Source organism: Peromyscus eremicus, chromosome 14, assembly GCF_949786415.1.
Source record: "Peromyscus eremicus chromosome 14, PerEre_H2_v1, whole genome shotgun sequence".
Taxonomy (NCBI): Eukaryota; Metazoa; Chordata; class Mammalia; order Rodentia; family Cricetidae; genus Peromyscus; species Peromyscus eremicus.
In genome coordinates, this window is record NC_081430.1 from 8,911,949 (window position 1) to 8,937,206 (window position 25,258).

General features: G+C 36.7%; 1 protein-coding gene across 6 annotated transcripts in view; it reads left to right on the forward strand.

Annotated features, from left to right (window-relative positions):
• The window catches only part of Dgkb (diacylglycerol kinase beta), a 632,546-nt gene that overhangs the window by 446,156 nt on the left and 161,132 nt on the right, over positions 1-25,258 (forward strand). For all 6 annotated transcript variants that reach the window (XM_059279660.1, XM_059279662.1, XM_059279664.1 and 3 more), the window contains 2 exons: positions 15,288-15,378; positions 22,292-22,487. In XM_059279660.1, the coding sequence (XP_059135643.1) occupies positions 15,288-15,378; positions 22,292-22,487 (287 nt within the window). The remainder of the gene's footprint in view (positions 1-15,287; positions 15,379-22,291; positions 22,488-25,258) is intronic.

Sequence of the window (25,258 nt, forward strand, 5' to 3'; positions counted from 1 at the left end):
GTTTTTGTACTAGAATGTAGAAATTGGTGGCTATTTTGTCAAGTTGGCTTTAGAGACATGAGTTTGACTTAACCACCATAGACTTGTGGCCTCAAGATTTCCCCCTACTTGTATTCTAATTCCTTCTGTGCATGCCATCCCCACTGTGACTGAGAAATGCATAAAGCTAAGGGTTTTGATGACTAAGGAACAAGCCTCTGAAAAGATGTATCATATTGATTGAATCTCAGGAGACAGTACTTGAATCAAATGCTCTGTCTGGTACCAATTCTTTCCAAGCTAGATGTGGCTTTTTCCCATCTACTGGGGGAAAAAAAGATGAATTCTGAAGTAGTTCCCATCTAAAGCAGAGTTCACTAATAAGATATTTTTTATTCTCATCATTAGGCTGCAAATAATGAGTGAATTAAATGCAGTGCACTGGAGAAGAGCTAACAATATACTGACTTGAAGAGTCCTTACCCTCAAGATGTTGCCTGTCTAAAAGTTGATGTGAAACCATAAATGATCATAATATTTAAAAGTGACGAGCTTCAAAAGTAATGTAAAGATTTGATGTTTGCAGCCACTGTCATAATGTGCCATTATAACTACCAAATTTATTCATTTATGTGACACATTTACAGATGGTGACCTTCTATATGATAATCCGGGTACATTTCCTTAGAAAATTCTGTTTTTCTGAGGTCTGTTGCTCCATGACTTTTGGTTCTTATGATTTATGCTCCTGTGCAGTATGGGTCTGGGCTTCATTAGCACCTGATTTACCATGAGTGCAGATGGTTGTTGGAAATAAAAAGTCAGCCATTTCCTATGATTAAATCTCTCCTGGGCGGCATCTCCCTCACAGCCACTTCCTCACGATTACGTATGATTCATCCCCAAGCTGAACAGTGATTATTATATGATTGTTAAATCTAAAGTGGAAAGGAAAGTAGAATATGAGGAAAAGTCTAGTAGCTTATTAATATATATTATGTGCTACAATGAAAATGATTTTACATAGTATTAGCAAAATGATAGATTTATGGAGGATGAGAGAAAATTACTCTATTGTGACAATTGAATGTAACAAAAAGAACTCAGAATTTTTCTTCTTTCTCTGTCTTTAGTTTTTGCCCACTTGCCTGTTTTAAGAGCTTATTACTTAAAATAACAGTCTCCCCAAAATGCATCCTTATTTGGGTCAGTTGAAAAGACTAGAGGCCATTTATTTTATTGGGAGCCTGTTAAGCAAAGGGAGGGAAATAGGACTGCTAATTTCTTTGCCCAGATTTTTAGATCTTAGACAAAAGTAAGACTCTTTTCCCACTACAAATAATGCAAAGACAGTTTCTACCAGTCACTTGTCTTTTATGTGGAACAATATTGGAGTCAGAGACATCTCATCAACCATGAATTGTCTGGTATGGTGGCTTGTTAGAGTGGATGACACAGAGCAGCAGCTGTCCTGACTGTAGAGTCTTGTTCTTTACATGGATGCTTTACTATTTTTAACGACCTATCATAGTTCATGTGAAGGTCTAATTGTTCCATTGAGGGACAACTGTACCCGGAGGTCAGCTCTCTAACTCAGGTTCATCATTGGCTTTGTTTTGGTGCCTTAGCCAGGACTGAGGGTTTCTCTGGTAAAGTCTAGTCATGACTGTAAAGTCTAGACATGACGTCTAGGACAGCGTTGCCACCATAAGAAGGCTTATGCAGCAGCAACGTAAAGCAAAAGCAAAATTTGCCTTTAGAAGACAAATGGCATGGTTACAAAGAAGTAATGTGCTCTGTGTTTTTCACATAAGCACTGTTACTGGCAATGACCTCCACAAGAAGCTGTGAGCTAGATCTCACATCTGTCCCCCGCCTCACATCTGTCCCCCGCCTGTCAGCAAGTCCTTATCACCCATTGCACTAACACTCTATTCCCAGCTCACAAGTTTTTCTCCTAGCTGCCTTTAGAAATCTGTTCCTTTCTGCCACAGGACCTTTGTACTTACAGTTATCTGTAAAGGAAATGTATTTCCTTCCAAAGAACAATAACTTCTTTGTGTTCTATGCTTATTTTTTCTAAGTTTATACAGTGTCATAGTAATTTTGCAGTATTCTATACTCTAGGGTAGAAACTATAGGCCGAGCTTATGGAAGCCATGCTGATAATAACATAGGCTATCCACACAGTATCTGCCATATAATATATTTTCATGTCTTTTTTCTGTAATTACACACCACATCACCCACACCAAACTGTGGCTTGAAGCAGGAATAAATTGTTACCCATGTCTGTGGTTAGCTGAGAGTAAACTGGGAGATGAACCAAAGGCAGAAAATTAGTTTCTTTGGTGAGTTTTACCATGTAAGTATCTACAGTGTTCCAAGAAAGAGAACTTGACATTAGCAAATCCTTTGACTCCTAAGATCTGGAGCCTGTGGAACATCATTTCTGCATCATTTCCCTGGTGAAACCATAAGACTATACTAGATTCCAGTGGTTAAAGAGAGATTTGCCTCTGGAAGACAGAAGTAGAACAGTTCCACTGCAAAGAACTAAGTGTTTAAGGAAAGGATGAATCTGAGCTCTTGAAATACTGTTCTGGTATGTTCAGTAACAATGAAGTAATTGCAAATATGATTGGCACTTATAATAAGCATTCTGGGAATTGACTGAATTGCCTCGTATGTTTCATGAACTTTGGGAAGGTAGTCTATTGCATACTCAACCTGCTATAAACACAGAAATAGTTTATTAATTATGAGTGTTAATAACCGATCTATCATTGAGTTTAAATGAGTAATGGCTAAAAGTAATATGATGGCAAAAATTACTTATTTTGATCATTCATAAATTTTGAGCACTGTACCAGGGCCTGAAGCAGAAAGAGACATTATTCAACACTCATTGAATGAATGTGTGAGTGAACACTGATTAAGTTTTCTTTACATGTAATTCTCTTTCATTTTCCTAAGGATATTGCTTTAATTGTCATGTGTTTCAAGTGTCTTGCTACAAATTCCTATTGAAACAGCTATGTAGAAATAAAGACCCTGCTCACATGTATAGGCCTGTAGATTTCTAATAGGAACTTCAGCAAGATTTAAAGACAAGAAAAAATTATATAAATAAGAATATTCTGAATGTTATTTTGTGACTATTAAGCATGGCTCACACTCTGGAATTTTATTTTCTTACTGATGGACTCAAAATGCCAGTAGATTACTCTCACTATATACTCTATATACTCTGATTAGTCAGGAAGAATCTCAAAAGGAGTAACTATAAATAAATAGACATTAAAATTCAGAATGTGATGACTTCAAATCTACGCCTAGATTCACGTCTCAGGACTTCTTTGTGGCCAAGGTTCCCACTTCGTTCTGACCCCATAGAAAAACAGATGACATCTTACTGGTGGGAATCCATGCAACATGCTGTTGTGTTTTAACATAGGAAAAGTAATTATAGTTTGGCGATTTGCTGAAATGCTTATTGAAAACAGCTTTACCTTTAAATAAATGATTTCCACCAGAATTGATCTCCATTTGTTAACTGCTTACAGACACAATTTTAAACAGGAGAAAAACTACACTGGCTAGAAATGCTTTTAAAATAAAACAACAGAAACCATGCAAAGGAAAAATAAGGGAATGTCCCCTTCATGCCTGTCTTAGAATCACATCACGTGTGTTTGAGTGTGTTGACACATGATTAATCCCAAGATGAGACTGACTACATTTGTCAATTAGTTTATGTACAAGTCAGCCTGAATACTTTATTTAAATTATAGCTTCACGATGGAAACAAAAACAGAACATGATATTCAGGGAGTTATCCAGGTCCCTCATGATGTAAATCAGTGACAAAAAATGTAATCTAAGCAATAATGGTTGTACTGATTCATGTGTTGGGCTACTTAATTCTTCAGTTTGATTTAAAATATCAATAGTTTCAATATAACTCAAGTAATCTGATCCCTACAGCTTATCATTTTTGTGAGATAATTGATGTTTGTATAACTGCTCTTCATGGCATCACAGAAAGGGGATTGTCCTCTTTTTCAGTTCTAGTGTCAGAGAATTTTTAAGGATCACAGCATTTTCAAAATGCAAAGCTATGCTTCTTGTTAGGGAACCTGAAAAAGACTGCTGATGTGTGAAGGAAAACGAAAGGAAAACACTTAACTAATTTTCAGAGAATAGAAACAAGTTTTATTAGAAGTATTTTTTAAGTTGCGAAGCTGTGGCAGTCCTCACAGAATACAAGTAAGGGAAATAATGTGTGAAGAGGGCAGAGGGTGTGATTTTGTTGCTTGACTTTGTTAAGTTTTACAAAATATAAGATTAAACTTGGTTAGAAGCGACATGAAAATACAGCAGCGTATAATAAAACAGATTCTAAGGACATAGATTATAGAATTGACATGATTCACAGTAACAGAAACATATTGGTTTTCCAGCGATGAAAGCAAGTGTGTTTGTGTGTGTGTGTGTAAGTGTATTATGTGTGTATAAGTATGCACACATGTGTGCATGTATCTATGCATATAAATGTGTCTAACTCTATGTGTGTGACTGTATTCTTGTGTGTATATAAATACATATACACAACTTTATTTGTCACGGTGACCGTACTGTGTTGACACTACTCAGTCAACTTGTTTCAAAAAAGTTTCAAATTTGAAGAATTAAGCATTAGCTATTAAGCGAAGTTACTTTGTTTAATAACAGAGAACATCTTCAAATAATTGTTGGAAGCAAAGTCACAGATCAATTTGTATTCTAGTTGTGAAGTTGTTTATGACTGAGGCGGGAAATCTCATTAGACAGTTGAAACATCTACACTTAACTCATTTCTCTGAAACTTAGTAAGTACCCTGTAAATATCTGTTGAACTATATTATCATAAAACTGAACAGATTTTTTACTAGTGACTGACAGTGGATTGAATTAAGACCAATCAATAGGACAGCAAGAAAGAACCAAGAAAGCCCATGCAAGTGAGTTGTTGAGTGATAGAAAAGAGAGGGTGGAGCAAGCTGGGATCCCCCTCCCTAGCTCAGCCTATTCCGTCACCATCATCCCTCTATTGCCTGCTGGGAGGATGGCTGTTGGGTCCCAAGAGGTTGTGCAGAGATCATGTGTCAGGGATGTGATCATGTGTCAGGGATGTGATCATGTGTCAGGGACGTGATCATGTGTCAGGGACGTGATCATGTGTCTGCACCTTTGTAAATACACACAAGTACTTGAGTCCCAGAGCCTAAAAGTGACCAGAGCCTCTCTCATTCATTTCCACAGTTTCACTAACACTGAAGTTTATACACCACTTAAAATGGAGGGGAAATGATGATAACCCAAATGCACAATTCCAAAATTCAAAATATCGTCTTCAAAATCCATACAAAGCCAAATTGAACTTTCGTATTGCTTGGTGACTACAAAAATCAGAGCAAAGAGATAGAAGCTGAAGAAGTTTGTTACCCAGAGCCTTTGGAAAGCCTGTTCAATCTCTGTCCATAAGGAATTCTTTCCTTTTATCATGTACAAATTTATAGCTTCTCTCTAGCATTTATTACCGTTCCCTTAAAATAAGTTAATATACCTTTCCTCATAAAATGCATGTGCTGTTTCAAATAAAGACCTATGAGACTTTGTATACAATACAATTTTGATGTCTTAACACTTGAGGTAGGAAATACAAATATCAAATAAATGAATTCTTGTCTCATCAGAAAAGGAGCACACTCATGTCTCTTGATGTCCAGAGTAAAACCCAGACTTGCTAATTGCTGCATTCATAATGCCCTCTTATTTGGCTTTAAATATATTAACTTATGAATATGAAGATTCTTTCAATAATCTACCATGTTTCCTATTTAAGTAACACAAATAATTTTAATTTTAAAAAATAATTAATTTATTTTATATCCCAGCCTCAGTTTCCTCTCTCTCCTCTCTCCCCTCTGTTCCCACTCCCCTTCTATCCACTCCTCCTCCATTTCTGTTTAGGAAAGGACATGTCTCCCATGAATAGCAACAAAACATGGCATATCATGTTACAGTATGACAAGGCAACGCACCCCCTGCCCCATATATTAAAGCTGAGCAAGGCAACCCATTATGAAAAGTAGGGTCCTAAAAGGCAGTAAAATTTGGAGACACTCCCTGTTGCCACTGTTAGGAGTCCCACAGGAACTCTCACATTTATGCAGAGTGCCTAGGTCAGGCCAGTACAGGTTCCCTGGTTGTCATTTCAGTCTCTGTGATCCCCTGTGAGGCCAGGTTAGTTGATTTTTTGAGTTTTCTTGGGGTGTACTTGACCCTTCTGGCTCCACCCCACACACACCTTCTACAGGATTTCCAGAGTTCTGCCTAATGTTTAGCGCTGAATCTGCATCTGTTTTCATCAGTTGCTGGATGAAGCCTCTCTGATGATAATTGGCCTAGGCACCAATCTCTGAGGATAACAGAATACTGTTAGTTGTTGGATGAAGCCTCTCTGATGACGATTGCACTAGGCACCAATCTATGAGAATAAGAGAATGTTGTTAGGCATCATTACATTGACATTTTTTCCTCCAGTCCTGTTTGGTTCTATCTTACATCTTTAGGTCAACCAGGCTGTGGGTCCTCATGCTCCAGGCAGAATCAAGGGTGAGCTTACTCTCCTGGCATGGGTTTTAGGCTAGACCAGTCATTGGTTGGCCACTCCCTCAATCTCTAGACCACCCTTACTCCAGCACATCCCATAGGCAGGACAAACTGTAGGTTAAAGGTTATGTGTCTGGGTTGGTTTCCCACTCCCTTCACTTGAACTCTTGCCTGGTCACAGATGTCCAGTTTAGGCTATGTATCTGTTATTGCTAGGAGTCTTTTTTTTAATTAAGAAATTTTTATTCATTTTACATACCAATCACAGATCTCCCTCTTCCCTCCTCCCACCCCTCCAGCCTTCCCACACGCACACAACCCCCTCCCCATTTCCTTGTACAAGAAGGTAAGGCCTCTCATGGGGAGTCAGCAGAGCCTGGTACATTCAGTAGAGGCAGGTCCAAGGCCCTCCCCCTGCCTCAAGGCTGTGCAAGGTGTCCCACCATAGCTAGTGGGCTACAAACAGCCAGCTCATGCATCAGGAATGGATCCTGATCTTACTGCCAGGGGTCCCCTTAAGCAAATCAAGCTACACAACTGTCTTACTTATGCAGAGGGCCTAGTCCAGTCCCATGGAGGCTCCATAGGTGTTGCTCTAAATTTCATGAGTAACCACTAAGTTGGTTTGGTTGTCTCTGTATGTTTCCCCATCATGATCTTGATGCCCTTTGCTCATAGAATCCATCTTCTCTCTCTTCGACTGGACTCCTGGAGCTCAGCCTGGTGTTTGGCTGTGGATTTCTGCATCTGGTTCCATCAGTTACTGGAGAAAGGCTCAATGATGACAGTTAGGGTATTCACTGATCTGATTACTGGGGTAAGCCAGTTCAGGTACCCTCTCAACTATTGCTAGTAGTCTAAGGTAGGGTCATCCTTGTGGATTCCTGGAACCTTCCCTTTGCTAGGAGTCTTAACTGGGCTCATCCTTGAAGATTTCTGGGAGATTTCCTTGGGCCAGGTTTTTACCTGACCCAGAAATGCCTGAGATAGCTAGAGCCTAGGGGAGATATCTCAGAAGTTAAAATAGCTTGGACGCTCTTTCCAGAGGTCCTGATTTCAATTCCCAGCAACTACATGGTGGCTCACAACCATCTATAATGGGATCTGATTCCCTCTTCTGGTGTGCATGAAGACCCAGCACTCATATACATAAATTTTTTTTTTTTTTACATTTAGTTGTCAATTTTGGCTAGACTGTATGCATTCCTATTTTGATTTCTAGCAGATAACTTAATTATCTCCACACCAAAGTTCAGACATCACGTAATACTTTAGTGCAAATATTCCAAGTTCATTCTCTTTCTAAATTGGTAGAAGGTGTGTGAGCAGGTATTCCATAGGAGGCATCACTTACTATACTATTACAGTCTCACTAACTGCTTGCTATTCTACAATGGACTCACTGACCGCAATAAATGCATCATAGGCAAACTGGGGCTACATTAAGAATGGGTGTTTTATGATGGAGTTCCAAGATTATTTCAAATGTTTACATGTGGAAACAATGCTAAGAAAATTTGAGAATATAGAAATTTCGATAAGGAAAGTAGATTCAGGTTATCGTTGCATATCCACTCATGAGATAAACACAAGAAAATGTGATGAATACAAATCCTTCATTTTAACTATGTTCTTTCAGTTACTACTGAGTGTCACAATTAGAAAAAAGGCATTGCATGGCACTAACACCACTTCATTTAGGGTTTTTCACAAGTATCATCCAGTATCGACCTGTCTCACCTATGTTCTTTATAGCCCAGGAAATGTTTCCAGGTGACGCTACAATCGATATTACATTCAATGAGAGATATTTTCAGAAGGGACAAGAGAACTCAGGAATTTCTTAAATAAGATTTTGCTACTTTCTGTAAAATGTTGAGAATCACTTGCACACCTCATTGGGTTCAGTAAGACAGTGTTGTACTCAGTAAGAAAAGTAATTATTCCTATCATAAAATTATATTTACTCTTCCTAACTAGTTTCATAAATTCATGCTTATTATGAGAAAGCATTGATTTAAATGTGAAAGTTCTGGACATGTCTGGTCATTGATTAAACATGTTATGTAGTTAGTTTCAAGTAATCATGAAATTATCAGCACTCCAAGGTATTGACCGTGTCTATGTACCTCTCTGATGATTTGGTAACATCACTTCTTTGATTGTTTTTAATTTCACTTTATTAATTAGATTTAATATATGACAAAAAAACAAGAAAAGAATACTTAGAGGAGTACTAATTTTTAGCCGTAAATCAAAAAATTTTATACATATGCACTATTACATAACCATTATATTTTAAAGAGAATTCTTAAAACACTAAAATACCTTATTTCTGAGAGCATATTTTTCATACACTCACATGAGAAAGTTTCTTGAGTCTTGTAAGAGTAATTCAAGTTAAAAATTACATTTGTATAACATTCATCTTTTTTTATAAGTCAAGATGGAGTATTATATGAATCTGCCTGAAGTTTCTATAGCTTGTTTCATTGTCTCCCTGGGACTCAACAAGCACATCTTATGACTGAGATAGAGGCATTTTTATCCATAATTTTTTGAGATCCATATCTCAATTTGTTGTCTGGAAACCTGAGACTTATTTGCTCTCTTCGGTGTGACTATAGCATGCCCCAACGGTAGTCATGGTAGAGCTTCTTCCATGGATTACTATCAACATTAGTCTCTTATTGTGAAGGACATAATTGCTGTAAGCAAAGAAAAATAAATCTGAGGATCTACACAGAGTAATGTCCTTTACACAATTTAGAATGATAGAGGACAAGTCACTTGTATCACTGCTATGTTCATATGGGTAGCAATTGCAGAAGTGATATATTACCTTCATATACTTAAGTATTAATACTATAATTTTTATAATTTGGAGGAACAGTCCCCTATTATTCTACTTTTCATAAATGGAATGGCATTTTTATAATTATCTACTGGTATTTTATTTTTGCCAATGTAAAAAAAAAAAAAAAAAAAAAAAAAAAGGCTGATGATTTCATTTGAGTGGGCCAGGGTTTAATTGTTAACACAGGGATGTGGCCAGAGGCAGCACTGATTTCCCAGGAGACTTCAAGAAGTGAGCAAACCTATGCTCCAGTTAATGGCCCTACAGCCATGCCCAAAGAGGCAGAACTAAATGTACTTGGTGGCCGGAGAGGAGGGGATTGAGAGAGGAATGTGGTAAAGGAGATAGGAGAGGAATTAAGACAGGAGGGGTCAATTTGGGGTAGATATGATCAAATGATATATGTGTCTTTGAATGTTAAATAAATTGTTTTTAAGAAGTGATAAGAAACATAAAATACCTCCTTAATTAATTTTCAATTGTTGTGACAAAGCACCATGACCAAAGCAACAAGTAGAAGAGTTCTTACAATTTTAGGGAGTGAGTCTAGGACCCTTAGGTCAAGGAGCATGGCCGCAGACAAGCAGGCATGGTGATGGAGTCATAGCTCAGAGCTTACATCTTGAGATACAGCTCCAAGGCTGAGAGAGGTAACTGGGAATGATGTGAGCTTTTGAAATCTCAGAACCTGTCCCCAGTGACACACCTCCCCTACAACAAGGCCATGCCCTCTAATCCTTCCAAGCAGTTCTATCAACTAGGGATGAAGTATTCAAATCTATGACCCTCTGTGGGCCTTGGGATTCAGGGCCGCACCCATTCCTGTGCCTCTCTTTGCCGCCCCTCTGCTAGGGCTGTTGCACTAACGAGGTCTGGAGCCCTGCGGACAGACATACATCTGCTGCTCTGGCTTGCACTCACTTCTCTGAAGTGCCCTTTCTAGACACTGCCCATTCACTAGTTAAATAAGGGGGGATTCCATCTGACTCACGGTGTATTTTTTTTTTTTTAAGTAATTGCTTGCTATGTTTGGAAATATATGAGTAATTCTGTAGCCAATGTTTAGTGTAGAGTTTCTTGGCAGTGAAAACAAATAAAAGTGACTTGATTCCCTGCTGTAACTGCAACTTTACACCCTTACCATCTGACTGTAAGTCAATCAAGCTTCGTGTCTCTTCACCAGCATCATCAGCCAAGTCCAGGGTATTGGGTGGCTTTGAAAGCCAAGAACTTAGGATACCAATCAAGTTATTCATTGTTAAAATCCTTGCCCTTCATGAGAATACCCTTTCTATGTTTAAAGTGATTGCTGGAATACTTCAGGAAGAGGAAAAAAAGGTGAAACAAATTAATAAGGATGATATAAATTTTTGGAGCACCTTAAATAAAAGTGAAGAACATATTTGACTTGATTCCATGTGAAAACTAAGTTACTGAGGACATGATGTTTCTGGGTGCGTTTAACACCAAAGATCAAGACTGATTTAGATTTGCATGTGCTGAATCATTTAAATAGCCTTGAAGAGTGTACACATGCCTCCAAGAAGACGTTTGGCTGCATATATTGTAAACGATGTCCTTGCACTTTGTGCATTCCCACTGAATACATAACCATCACACCTGTACGATCCAAACATGACCTTTAGGGATAACTCACCAAATTAAGCTTTCTGTGCATTTATGACTCAGATTCCTCTGTAAGATAAACAAACGGCTACTTCCTCCCCCTTTTACTGAGCAGCCTTGTTAGAAACAGCCACCACGTCGGGACACTTTTTGCAGAAGTGCTCTGACACTTTGTATTCTATTTGGTTTTGTGTGTTCAGAGCATTTATGTTACTGAAAAGCTGAAAAAGGAATGAGATGGAAAGAGAGGGAGGAAGGGAGGGAGGGAGGGAGGGAAGGAGGGAGGGAGGGAGGGAGGGAGGAAGGAAGGAAGGAAGGAAGGAAGGAAGGAAGGAAGGAAGGAAGGAAGGAAGGAAGGGAGGAAGGAAAGAAAAAAGTATGAAAGCTAGACATATTCCAATGAAATATATTGCTGGAATTTGAATTGCATAGTTGAAAGTTAAAAACTTGTAGAACTAAATATTGACTAAATTTCATAATAACCCAGACAATATTGTTTCAACAAAATGTTGCATAGCTCACACTTCTCTGAAGATATGTAAAAGATGAAATCACTCTTGTGAGAAAATGTCTGGTAAATGGGAGTTTGTTTCTTCATTTTTACCTGAACATCTGGTAACCAAGCATTTTTAATATTAATTGCAGATTTACAATTAAATTCATTGAAAAAAGACTTCATGCATTAATTAAAATTTTAATTGCATGCCTAACTTTTGCATGTGGACTTTGTAGGACATATGTCATCTTACCTGGAGTTATAAACCCTGTCCAAATGTGCAATAAATTTGGTTCTATGTGACCATTTCACAACAGTGAAATGTTCAGTTCCCATATTCTCAAGTCCAAGTGATGTGATTTCTCTCACCAGTCCGAGTCTGAATTATTTGAATCATTTTCTATTGTGAATCATAAAAATAGATTGCGTACATGCCTAAATGTGCCTCTTCTGCATTTCTACAACCTGAGGACCAGTTTGGTTAAAAAATAAAATTTAACAGCCTTTAATTTGTCATGTGGATCTGATTCTATGTGTTCTTTATTGCCTCCATATATTTATCGAAGTGAAACATAAAATGGTTGTAATAATGGAGAATTTAAAGTAGCTTTTGCACATGAGCAGTAATGCTAACTAATATGGTGAATAAAGGCCGAATGTAAATTCTCAGGATTTCTGTTTCTTAGGAAGTTTTTGTGAAACTAAGTGGGTTGTTGTTGTTGTTAGTTGAAACAATATTCACATGAAAGTATGATGAACTTTGATAGGCAGAACAGAAACCAAAGGGAATTGTCATATGTTTATTTAATTTTCCAACTGCAATATAATATTTAGATCACAAAACCTGCAAAATGTGAGCCATGGGCTTTTTCATGCTCTAGTATACACACTCAGAAATAACATAGGTATAGCACACACCACCACAATAGAGACTTATCAATTGCTGTGGAGTCCACTCCTTCCATGTCTCTTAAATTATGCTTCTCCTCCCTTGCCCTTGCCATTGGCTTCGGCCTTCATTTGCACTGCTCTACTGTGTTTCTTTGAACAGTATAGCATTTTAATCATCCATGGCTCTGCTCCTAGACTTCTCTGCCCATAGAATAGAGCTGGCTATGTCACTGCATTGATCATAAGCTTCCTTCAGTTTTGTGTCACTCTTAACCTTTACTTTTGACATGCATATTTTGAAATAGGCCCCACCCCAGTTGTGGTCCATATTCAACATGTTGCTATGTCCAACTGAACTGCAACAGCAAGCCAGAACCCAACTCTTTGTTTTCATTGTTTCCCACTAATTATCCATTAATATGCTACCACTTTTCAAGCCTTTTACATTCATTGAAGCAAAATGAGTTGAGTCATTTAAGAATCCTCACACAATACTTAGATTTAATTTAGCTAACATTGCAATTATTAATTTATATGCCTGCCTGTAATTTTGCAACATTCTTCGTAGTTTGAACATAATCTAACACGAATAATTGCACTTTCTTAGTTAGAATTTAACGCAGTAACATGTGGAGGTGAATGGTCCTATGGAACACTTGTTAAGTAAATGAACAAACTAACAACTGAATCCACAAACATCTGGAGAAAGAGCTGCCACAAGTGTGTTACACCTGCCAATTGTAGAAAACTAATTCCAAAAGGCAGTGACATAGAACTTGGGACCAAAATACATTCTATCTATGTGTAAAATTCTCAATGAACTAACAAAGATATTATGTTTCTAAAGGATGTCTTGAGGGCATCTTATATAAACCAATATTTTCTTCTCATCACATAGAAGGCAGTAATTTTATCAGAGTAGTCAGTAGGGAAGTACTTCAAATTTTACATAACTTCAGCCATTGTTAATGTGAATTGGAACATAGGCACAGGTCCACAGGTTGGAATACACTAGTTATTCTTCTTTACATTTTTTTTCCACATATGTTGTATCAGTCCATAATTTAATAAAAATATTCTTTGGGGAAAAGTAAAAAATTATGGTACCAAAATCCTGTGAAAAGTGACACCAACTTTGTTCTTCAGCTTACTGGCTTGCATGTAGTTGATACAAGAAGAGCTTGTGTAAATTTTGTAAGCAAATAAAACCTATGTGAGCCTAAACATTGCTAACTGTGTCTAGATAATGTAAGATTATTTTCATATTCTGTAACTTTGTATCAGAAATTTTATTTCAATAAACAATAATAGTAAACTCAACATTAAGTTACATGTCATATTTCAAAACAATGACTATTCAACAAATTAGTGATACCTTTGCAGAAAATCACTATGTCAAAATGTTTCACAATCTAATTAAATGGTTACATATCAATATTTATAAGACAAACAGAAGAAATTCATGTATATATTCACATACTATACCAAAATTTCAATATTGCTTTGATATGTGAAAATATGTATACTATTTTATATTTATTTTCTTCTACTTAAAGACATTCTTATCAGAAACATGAATAATTAAAAATTGAATTTATTCATAAGAAAGACTTTTAATGTATTATAGGTAAAAAATCTAGCCAAACTCTGTAGAGTTACAGTAAATGATCATGAATTTAATTACCTGGTAAAAAGAGACAAATATATAGTCATCAAATGACCGAAGAGAAATAGAATATTACTTTAAGATTTGGTACTGTTTTTTAATATCTTTCTTTTAGCTTCTGGATATTATCTTTCTTGCTTAGTGCTTTCAGACTTCAGCATGATTTCCGGCTATTGTTCATAGGAGAAAATACATTATCTGTTAAAGCAATTAATGGTTCTTCTCATAAATTTTAGCTTTATGGTAACATGTAGGGTTTTTTTATTATGCTTTCAATCCTTTCCATTTGTAAAGAACACATACCTAGCTATATAAAAGTTTTAACTTACTGAATGTTTGTCTCTTTTCTCTCATAAAAAATTTCAGAGCATTGCTGTTTTTTTTTCTCCTTATGGCTATTGAGTTGATATTTCAAAATCAAGTTACTTAAGACACAAGAATTAACAGGATTAAGACCACTTTTAAAAATCCGATCAACCAACAGATACAAAGGTCAAAGACTCTCAAGGCTCTGTAAGATCAGCGCACCCCTGTAGTCCCTACAGGGGCTATCATGCAATTTGACACTAACAAATAAGCTTTGAAATTATATGATTATCCATTGCATTTTTGATATCACACGTCCTCAAATGTTGCCTGTTATTTAAAAGACTCAAATGTTGATTAGTTTTATGTCAGCTTGACACATGCTAGAGTTATTTGAGAAGAGGAACAACAATTGAGATTCTTCGTAAGATATACCTATAAGTAAGTCTGTAGCAAAATTTCTTAAATAATGATTGATGTGGGAGGACTCAGACCACTGTGGGTGGTGTCACTCCCCAGAAAAAGGTTCCTGAGGTACAAAAGAAAGCAGGCTGATCAAGCCATAAAGAGCAAGCCAGTAAGCTGGTTCCTGCCTTCCACATTGAGTTCCTGTCCTGACTTCCTCCAGTGATGGACTGTGATGTGGTAGTATATGCAAAATAAACTCTTTCTTCATCAAATTGTTTGAACTTGTGGTGTTTTATTACAGCAATAGAAATCCTAACAAAGATATAAGGCAAGACAGAGTTAAAATTTTCAGTCCCTTCGAATATGATGACTGTCTAAGCTGCTTTTTTTCCTTTTTGCAGAATGAAGAACAAATTTTGGTATTTTGAGTTTGGCACATCTGAAACCTTCTCAGCCACCTGCAAGAAGCTACATGAATCTGTAGAAATAGAAGTAAGGAAAAATGGATTCCCTTTTGTAACAGTATAAAGTGTCTTGTGTTTGCTTTCTTAGTGTTGTGGTATGGCCCCTATTAAGAAATTTACTTTTAGCAATACATATAGGTTTACTCAAGATTATAAAATATAACCTTTGTCACACATAATGAATGTATCACTATCTGAAATTAAGCTTAAGTATGAGTATGAATTGTTTCAATATCATATAAAATACTCATAGAATACAACTTTTGAAAGCAGAGTTTACTGTGCATAGCATGAAGAAAAAGATATCAGATTAAAAAAATAATTGATGAAAATGAAAGATTGCAAAAAGAAATCACACACATTTTCTGGAATGATTATCTCATAACTTTAAGACATAGTGCACTAAAAGTTTCCTTACTTTCACAGATAAATTTTAAAATATATCCTTTCCCATTCTATTCCAATCATTAGCTAGGTTTCTCAGTTCACAAGGTTGCTATTCGCCCATTAGAGATATAGGATGTCAAAGCCCCAAGAAGGAGAGCAAAGATAAGAAAAGACACCTCAGAAAGATCTGGAACAAATAGGTCTACCAAAAATATCTAGACATTGTAGCACTCAAAAGTTTAAAGACATACTCTAAACAGAAATGACATATTGAGGGATTTTTAAAGGCTAAAGAATAGTTTTATTTTTGCATGAATATTAAAGACAAAACAAAGAAACAATTGTAATACAAATAATTTGCTGATATAAACACAAAAATATTGGCTCGGCCATTTTTAATTTTTAAAACAAATATACATATCTAAGTTATTAGGTACATTTGTAGGTAATAATTGTGAACTGAAGTGAAAGTTGTCTAAGACACAACTCATACCCACAATTAATTTTTTATTCCTCTTTTTTGGTTTGTCAAGACAGGGTTTCTCTGTGTGGCTCTGGCTCTCCTGGAACTCTGTAGATCAGGCTGGCTAGAGACTCAGAGATCTGCCTGTCTCTTGTTTCCAAGTGCTGGGATTAAAGGTGTGCACTATCATGCGTGTTTTTTCTGTACTGAATTTCTAATAGTTCTACTTTATGAGTGATGGATACTATGCTTTAGAATCTTGGGTAAATCTATGTGTTTACAGTAACCTAATGTCCTGGCTAGGCTCTACAAAAATCCCAATTTTGTAATTTACTGTTGGTGACAATACAAAATACTAATATTCTCAATGTAACATTTTTTGTTTATTTCTTATCATAATTGGACAATAAGACTAAATATTAGAAGTAGACTAGATGGTTAGGGAAAAGAGAAACTGTGTTCAGAACCATATTAATTCACAGAAGGTTAGAATTAAAGTCTGTCCTGTATGTTACATACTTTTATATACATTGACATATGTATCTGTCTATCATGTAATCATGAGTATTTATAATGTAGACTGTATTATTAATAATGCATGTGTCTTTTAATCATATGTAGTGTAATAGTATATGTAGATGTACATGTTAAGATTACTTTGTATTTTATTGTTTTGTGTGTATGGTATATATGTATACATGCTCATGTATATGTCCATGTGTATTTGCACACATATATGGAAGCCATAGGTTAACATAGGGAGTCCTCCTCTATCACTGTCCATCATCTCATTTTATTGAGAAAAAGTCCAACTTGCTGCCCAGCAAGCTTTTGAGCTCTGCCTGTCTCTGCCTCTGCAGCTCTGGAGCAAGAGTTCACACATTGCATCCATCTAACCGTGGGTGCAAGGAGCCCAACCTCAGGTCCTCACACTTATGAAGGAAGACTTTACCCACTGAGCCATCTCTCCAGCCCCTCTGTACCATTAGATAGTCATTATTGAGGTACACAGAAATTTATTTTTAAATTATATTATCACTTTAATTTCATAAAACTGGTTTATATTATAGATCCTAAACATTTTTTTCTCAAAAAGAAAACTATCATCAAAGAAAATCTATAGCAGAAGCCAGACTAAGGCTTTCTGTAGTGTAATTGGAGACCCTAAGCCTTCCTGTGTCTCTGCCTCTTGGTGACTCTCCCTGAGCACAGACTGAAAGTTATTAATCCATAGAACAAAGCAATGTGTGTCACAAAGTACAAAATTTTTAAGAAGATTTCGTTAAATATCAGTGTGAATTTAAATGAAAATAACTGTTGAAAGCATTGGTTTTTAAAGTTCTAAGTACAGCTAAAATGAGTGCTACTATGTCATAATGCTTTACATCTTATCAGGACGGTGATTGTTCAGGATACTCCTCAAGAAATCTGGATCAGAACTGAGTTACTTAGCTCTGAGTCCTGCTTTTCCATGTTTTCCTAGGCTGGCTGTCTGGTTCTGCATTTCTGGTTTTCTCAAGGAACTGTTACTATAGCATTTATAAACTGGAGTCAACACTATGTGTTCTCGCCATTATATCATTGTATGTCACGAGCACACACACACACACACACACACACGTGTGTGTGTGTGTGTGTGTGTGTGGTGTGTAGATAGCAATGCCAAGTGTGCCTTTCTGCTCACATTTTAATGAATCCAGTCTATCATATTAGCAGAATATGACTTTCTACCCTCAAGGTTACTTCATAATTAAATATAAGAAATCAACAGTTCGGAAATTTGATTCTGCTTGCTATTGCTTCCTATGTGGCCTAAAATCATACCAACTATGGTTTGAAAAATGTCTAATGAGAAATAAACCATGGTAGTAACAATAGAACCTCAAGCAATGGTTGTATGTTTTACTGGCAGCCCCTTCAAAAACAAGTCATTTTCTGTGTATACGTTTATGTTACAATGCTCTTTCCTGCAGGGAGCTCCTTCTGAAAGGAAAAAATGTTTGGGACAAAATAAATATCCTGGGAAAGTGCTTCATAATAACTACTAAAGTACATGTATTATTAAAATTTACCTTGTGTCTGGCACTAAGCAATACACCCGCATTATCTGGTTTAATCTTTATACACACGGTATGAATCAAAGATATACTATGAAATCTTCATTGCATAGTTAAATATTTTAATAATTTAAAAGAAAAAATAATCACATTATTGCCAGAAATATTAAATAGAAGGGAACAAATCAATGCTATATACATGTAAATGCAGAGGGTAAGACAGGGATTTAAAAATTAGTAGTTTCAATTTTAAGAAACTCAGTTATCTTTTAGCTTTACTACAAAAGGTAAAAATAAAAATAAAATGAAAAATTTCAAAATTATTTAGAAAAGATGTCAAAAGCAAAGTTTGCATTACTGTGTTTTGGAGGAGGGATAAAGGGTATCCAGCAACCTGAGGTCGGGGCCTGAGACTAGAGCAATCAGGCGCACAGGTTTTCTGTTTTTCTCCATGTATCAAAGTCAATGAGAGAATTAGAATGTCCGTTCCATAGAACACTCAGTCTTTTGGGGTGGTAGTGAGACTAGGAAGACAGTAAATGTTAAAGCCAAGAATTTGCTTTTATCCACTAGTACTGAGATTTTTCAAAAATAATTCAGTAATATCAAGACTTAACAAATACAAGAGCCTCATGGATTCAAAATCAACTATAGGATTTGTTCACTAACCTGGAAAACAGAGCTTGTTAAGGCTGTTGTACATGGTAGTCTCAACCGTCCTGTCCTAGCCCTAAGATTGCCTATCAATGTTTTATGCTTTGTTGAGTAAAATTATTAATAACTTTCACTGACACAGGCATAAAAGCTGACTCATTATAGAAAAAATAAAGCTAATCATTGATTATATCTCACTAAACTTAAAACCTGTACTCTCAGCTCTCCAGAGTTAATTAACTAAGATTAAATACATAGTGGCAGAAAAATGGAATTGTTCTTTTAGGTACTTTGTGTTGGGGATAAGATCTCTGCAGCAGCTCCTCAGTGCCACTCTATGTGTGCTCTCTCCACAGTTGGGTTAATGACCTTGTTAGACTCACAAATATTCAGAATCCACTAGACTGAGGCTCTTGGCTTTGAAACTTTTACTTTTTTTTCTCTGTACCTACCTTTTACAAAACTCATAACTCTTCAAAGCATATGAGAACATTACTCTACATGAACTTATTCCTTGTTTACATTCATAGCCTTTACCTCAGCTTTATTTTCATAAACTCAACTGGTGCACTGCAACTCCCAGTCCCATCAGCACATGCATGGAACTTTCCAGACTAATGAACATGATGTCAAAGCAAACAGAGAAAGGTGGCCTGGGATTGGATCAAGAACTAGTGAAACTAAACCACTCCTAGACACCATTAATTATTTAAGGACATTGTCCTGCACTCGGAGGAACCACCACGCTCTCCATCACTCTTAGTTCTTCGGGACTCCTTGAGAGTTGCTGGTTGTTGCTTTTCTTTTCCTCACTTGTCAGAGAATGGCTAACACGTTTCCTTCAAACCACACATGGCGTTGACTGTGAAGAGGAGATTGCACGTGGTCGTAGTACATGCTAGTGCGTCTCCATTGTCTCGCCTAACTCCACTAGTTCAATTAGTCAGAAGAAAGACCTTGCAGCATGCTCTCCTTTTCTGCAGATGAACAAAGGAATCTTCCTTCACTAATTCTGAAAGTAACTTGTCACAGCAGGGTCCTAAGGCCTAGTCACATAATTGTCTTAGTGAACTACCTGCTGTGTTCAATATCGAGTGGAAATGGAAGCCAGGCCCCAGCTCCAGCGTATTTCACAATTCTTCTGTTATTTAAATGATTTTAGTCAGTTTGGGGGAAGCCAGACCTTTATAAATTAACAGCAGGGAAATACCAAAGGTGTCAGATTGCATATTTATCATCTTTTTCGTGTAATACTTAAATATGTATTAAGAAGTGACTGACATAAATTAGGCGGTTTTCAGAAGCCACAGGCCGTGGCTTGTAGAGGACCCCCTTCTGCTTGACATTTCATCCTTGTCAAAGATCAAATTATTTTAATTTAGGCTGCAAATTATACGGAATGAAGACTTCTTTGTGGGAATTCCCTGTGGTAATCTGACTTTTGTTGTTACTGCTGCTTGTCAGTGTGCAAAAGATATAATATGCATGCAAATAAGGTTAAAAAATATGTACTATCTAATTATCCAGCCAGTGCGTTCCACTTGAAGACAGTGGGAGGCCTGACACACAGTATGTGTTTGATTCATTGAGGCCTGCAGGGTATTTACACAAGATTACTTTTAATTATGAAATTAATATCTGTTTATCTAGAATATATAGTGGTGAGTGAGTATACACAGGAGCAGAATTCTTTAGTAAAAAGAAATGATCTTAATTTAATACATAAAAAGGAAGAAAATGCACTTGTTTCTGAAAAAAAAATGGATACTATCATCCAGAGCTGGGTCCTCTTCAGTGAAACTGAATGAGAATTTAGCTCTTTTTTCAGAATTGTTTCTTCCACCGCAGAGTGGGCTCAATATGGGGTGCTTTATCTCGATGCATTGTTACTTTGGTGAACACACACGATGCAGCCCTAGCTTCAGAAAGATGAGGCAAACGTGGAAAAAGACAAGATTCAGTTTGTTTTGTTGTAGTTTCTGTGGCATTTTGATTTCCATGAGAATTAAACTTAGTGTTTAAGTTAGTGATGACTTAATTATAGTAGGCCATGGTGGCTGTAGCAATCCTTTGCTGAGCTATTGTTAGAGACATGCTGGTCCCTAACAGGGTGCTTTGAAAAAATTTCAAGTTGTATCTCTTCTCTTCTCAGCTTATGATAGAAAATGGAAGAAAAAATTGTGAGATAGTTATAATGATTATCATTTTGGAAAATCTAAAGCAAAAAATAAAATAAAATAAACAAGCTATCACTTTAAAACTATAGGAGAGGGAGTTGAAGACAAGGCTCAGTGGTTAAGACCCCTTACTGGTCTTTCAGAGTCCCCAAGTTAGATTTCCAGGGCCCATGTTACTCGGGTCACAAGCACCTGGAACTCTGCCACATGGGCATATGCACACACACACACACACACACACACACACACACACACAAACACACACACACAAACACACACACACACACACACACACACACACACACCACATAGTAATATATATGTTAAGGCTACAGACTAACCTCATAATCCTTCACATGTGTCTATCAACAATAATGAACAGAAAATATAAAAACTCTAAAAACTGACCACTTTGGCTATACAAAAGTACAGTTGCTTTACACACTTATTTTTCATATGTAGTACGGCCAGTTTTTACAAGGCAAAAAGAAAAAATAACAAAACATCGGTCGGGTTCCATTATCACAGCAACTATAAGTACCTTCTTATAACAAGTATAAGAACCCTTGTGCTGCTCCTCCTGACATCTCCCTCACTCAATTTTGCCTGTCTTCCATGTTCCCCTGGGCAGCTGTCTTTATTTGTAATGTGTTTACAGTGTGAGCTCATCACTTACTCCAAAGTAATTGGGGTCTCTGTGATCACCTCTTGATACTGACTTCACTTGTTCTTTGTGAATGTCCATAAGGAAGGAAGGAAGGAAAGAAAAGAAAAAAGAAAGAAAGAAAAACAAAAGGAAAGGAAACTAAGCCAGCTGTAGAGGCAGAAGATCAGGAGTTCAAAACCATCATTCAAAAGAGGCAATGATCAGAACAATTTCTGCATTCCTAAACTTGACCTCCTTGGCCCATAATTTGCCTATTGGAGTTGAAGAAAACATGTGCATATTTCTCTCCCAAAGGTTTCCTATAAAGTATGACACATTGGTGATGTGGTTTGATCATTTTTAATAATTATGAATGGTAACTAGTTAATGTGCCTGCATTTTCTGTTTTGTACTGACATGAATTAAAATAGCTTTATTAAAAGACAAGGAAGTAAATAAGCAATCAAAATGAGATAAAATACCTTCTCTCTCTCTCTCTCTCTCTCTCTCTCTCTCTCTCTCTCTCTCTCTCTCTCTCTCTCTCTCTCTCTCCCCAGTGTGATGGAGTACAGATAGATTTAATAAACATCTCTCTGGAAGGAATTGCAATTTTGAATATACCAAGCATGCATGGAGGATCTAATCTTTGGGGAGAATCTAAAAAAAAAAGAAGCCATCGAAGGATAGAGAAAAAAGGCTCTGACAAAAGACCCACGCTCACAGACGCCAAAGAGCTGAAGTTTGCAAGTCAAGGTAAGGTTTCCCCAGATTGTATGTTACGTTGCTTGTTCCAAAGGTTACCTTAAAGAAAAGTCTTCAGATACATATGTATGATTAAATTACAGTGGATCTGAAATCATATCTATTATTTATGTTTTACTTCTTTCCCAGTCTTTCTTTAGTGAGAGATTTTTTTTTCTACAGATAAGAAAATGTAAAAGTAAAACAGAAAGCACCTTACACTGAGCTCTTTTGGAACTGACTCAGCCTGGTCAATGTTTAAGTGGCTGTACCAAGGACCCAGTTGTTTACTAAAAGACTTTATTCTTGTCTCTTCAGTCAAGATACAATATTCAAATCGTCTTGTATTAAGTTACCATTCCAAGTAACATATATAAAAGAATGCTTTGATATCACAATATATTTTTACCTGCTGCTGTTTTTCAGAAAGTTAATATCAACCATTAAAATGCCCAAGAAACAAGGAGCAAGGAATACCAAAGCAGGATACATGGCTACAGGAATATATTTTTCAACCCCAGTATAATACAGTTCACTTTGTGACATGACAACTAATTCCTGATAGATGTTGCAATCAAAGACGCACAAGTGGAGCTAGTCCCCATAGTTTATGTATGGGAGCCTATAATATTTTTAACTGAAAAAACATGCCTAATATTATTAATAGCACTAAGCATAAAGAAAGCTTATTAATATAGGCATGAGTACTCCCCCCTCCCTCCCGAAATTCTGTAACTTTGGTAGCTAATGCAGGAGGATTACCCTGAATTTGAATGCACCTTTAGCTAAATAGTGGGTTCTATACAGTCAGATTCTATCAAATAAATAATACATAAATATAAATTCTGCTAGATCAGTGTAGCGAAAGCAAAATCTGAAGAGGTTGTAACATTAAAGCCTCAATGTAAGTGGATGAATCATATGTGAAATGGTTGGTAGGTTTGATATTCTCTTCTGTACCTGGCTTTAGTTTAGGCTTTGAGCAATGACTTCTGTTAAATGAAACTTAGTATCACAAAGATGCAAAGGTCTAAGGAAAGAATGTCACATCATCCACAAGACAAACTTACCCTAAACTGCTGGTGACAGGAAGTTTGAGCAATAAACCAATTAAAACATCCCATAATAAGAATTCAGTACAACTGTAGGAAATGACATAAATGGAATTTTGAAGAATAAATATACAGAAAAGTCTGCAGCATTTTCTGTATGAATGAGTAGAAAATTTGTACAGTTATTATTTTGTATAAATGATGACACAAATATCTGATTTATACTAAATACCACTGCAAGCATAAGCAGATTTTTAAGATTATTGGTAAAAATTCTAATTATTAGAATTATCTTAGGACCTTAGTAAGATGAAGCTAAAAAAAGCCTCTAATTATCCAAATTATGTATTATCATACAGTACAATGTGTTCATTGTTTCTTAACTTACAAATATTTTTAATAGGCATCTATTTTATATATGTAAGGATTTTTTTCAGGTTTCTTTTCTAGTCTGTTATTATAGTCCAGTAAATAGCATGTTCTTCCCACCTCTCTATTCCTAACATTTCCCCAAGCTGATTTTCAGTGGCTCAGCTGACAACCACGTTCACCACGAGCTCTGCGAGATTCTAAGGCTCGTGGCTGTGCTCTCCCCCAGGTAGATCTGTGAAAAGGTGTGGCTCTGTCACTCTTCACAGAACTATTAGACACAGACTGTTGGCTTGGCCTCGTGACTGCCCCATTCACTTTGTCCTTAAGATTGTGGCTTGAAATAAAGCCACACAGACACCAGCCACAACGATTCTCAGACCCTTTGCGAAGGGAAGATTCTCTTATTCCTATTGCGCCCTTCCCACTGTGGAACTGTTGGAGCCAGGTTCTCAAATATGAGAAAGGAGGGGGCGGGGACACCGGGAGGTCGTGGATCGGAAATACATGTTTGTACTGCAGTTCTTGAACGTTTTCCTCCGAGTGGGAAGAGAAGCACGAGTAAGATCGACCGTGCTCGGCTCTCGGCTCCCCCTGGCTTCACTGTGCTTACAGTCCTCACAAACCTTTCAACTGAATATTTAAAACCCAATTACTATAGCCTTTCCTTTATGTTGATTTTAGAAAGTAAAAATTGTCATTTTGGTGAGTTTTGCAACTCGGTAACCAAACGTGTCTCAAAATCCTAAGTTTGGGTTTAACATTTATTCTGTTACTTCTTAAGTGTTTTACTTAATGTGGAAAAAAATAAATGTACTAATAAAAGTAGCCATAGGTGCCCTTTTCCTGAATATTAATATTTCTATTGCTTTATTTTCTTTAATTTCTTGATACAGAAACATCTGTGATTTTAAGTGTGGCAGAGTCATTACAGACATTGTCTTTTTAGTGTGTCTGTGCTTTTTAGATTTGGTTTTATAAACTCCTTCAGAATTTATCGTGTATTTTTATCCTCTCCCACATCTCCTCCCAGGTCCACCTCCTGTTCCATCCCCTCCCAACTTTGTGTCCTCATTATTTTTAGAACCCTTGTTAAAAAGTTCCGTTAGTGTTGCCTATATTCTCTTAGGTGTGTGGCCCTCCACTGGAGTGTGTGAGACTTATCAGGGGTCAGCCTCTTGGAGAAGACTGTCTCTCTCTGGTGGTAGCTATCAATTATCAATAACAATTCCTCAGCTAGGGGTGGGGCTGCACGCCTCCCTTTCTTCTCCACTGAGGTAATTTATCTGGTTTGAGCTTTGGCAGGCCCGCTACACACTGTCACAGCCACTGTGAGTTCATTTATGTCTGAAAAACACTGTT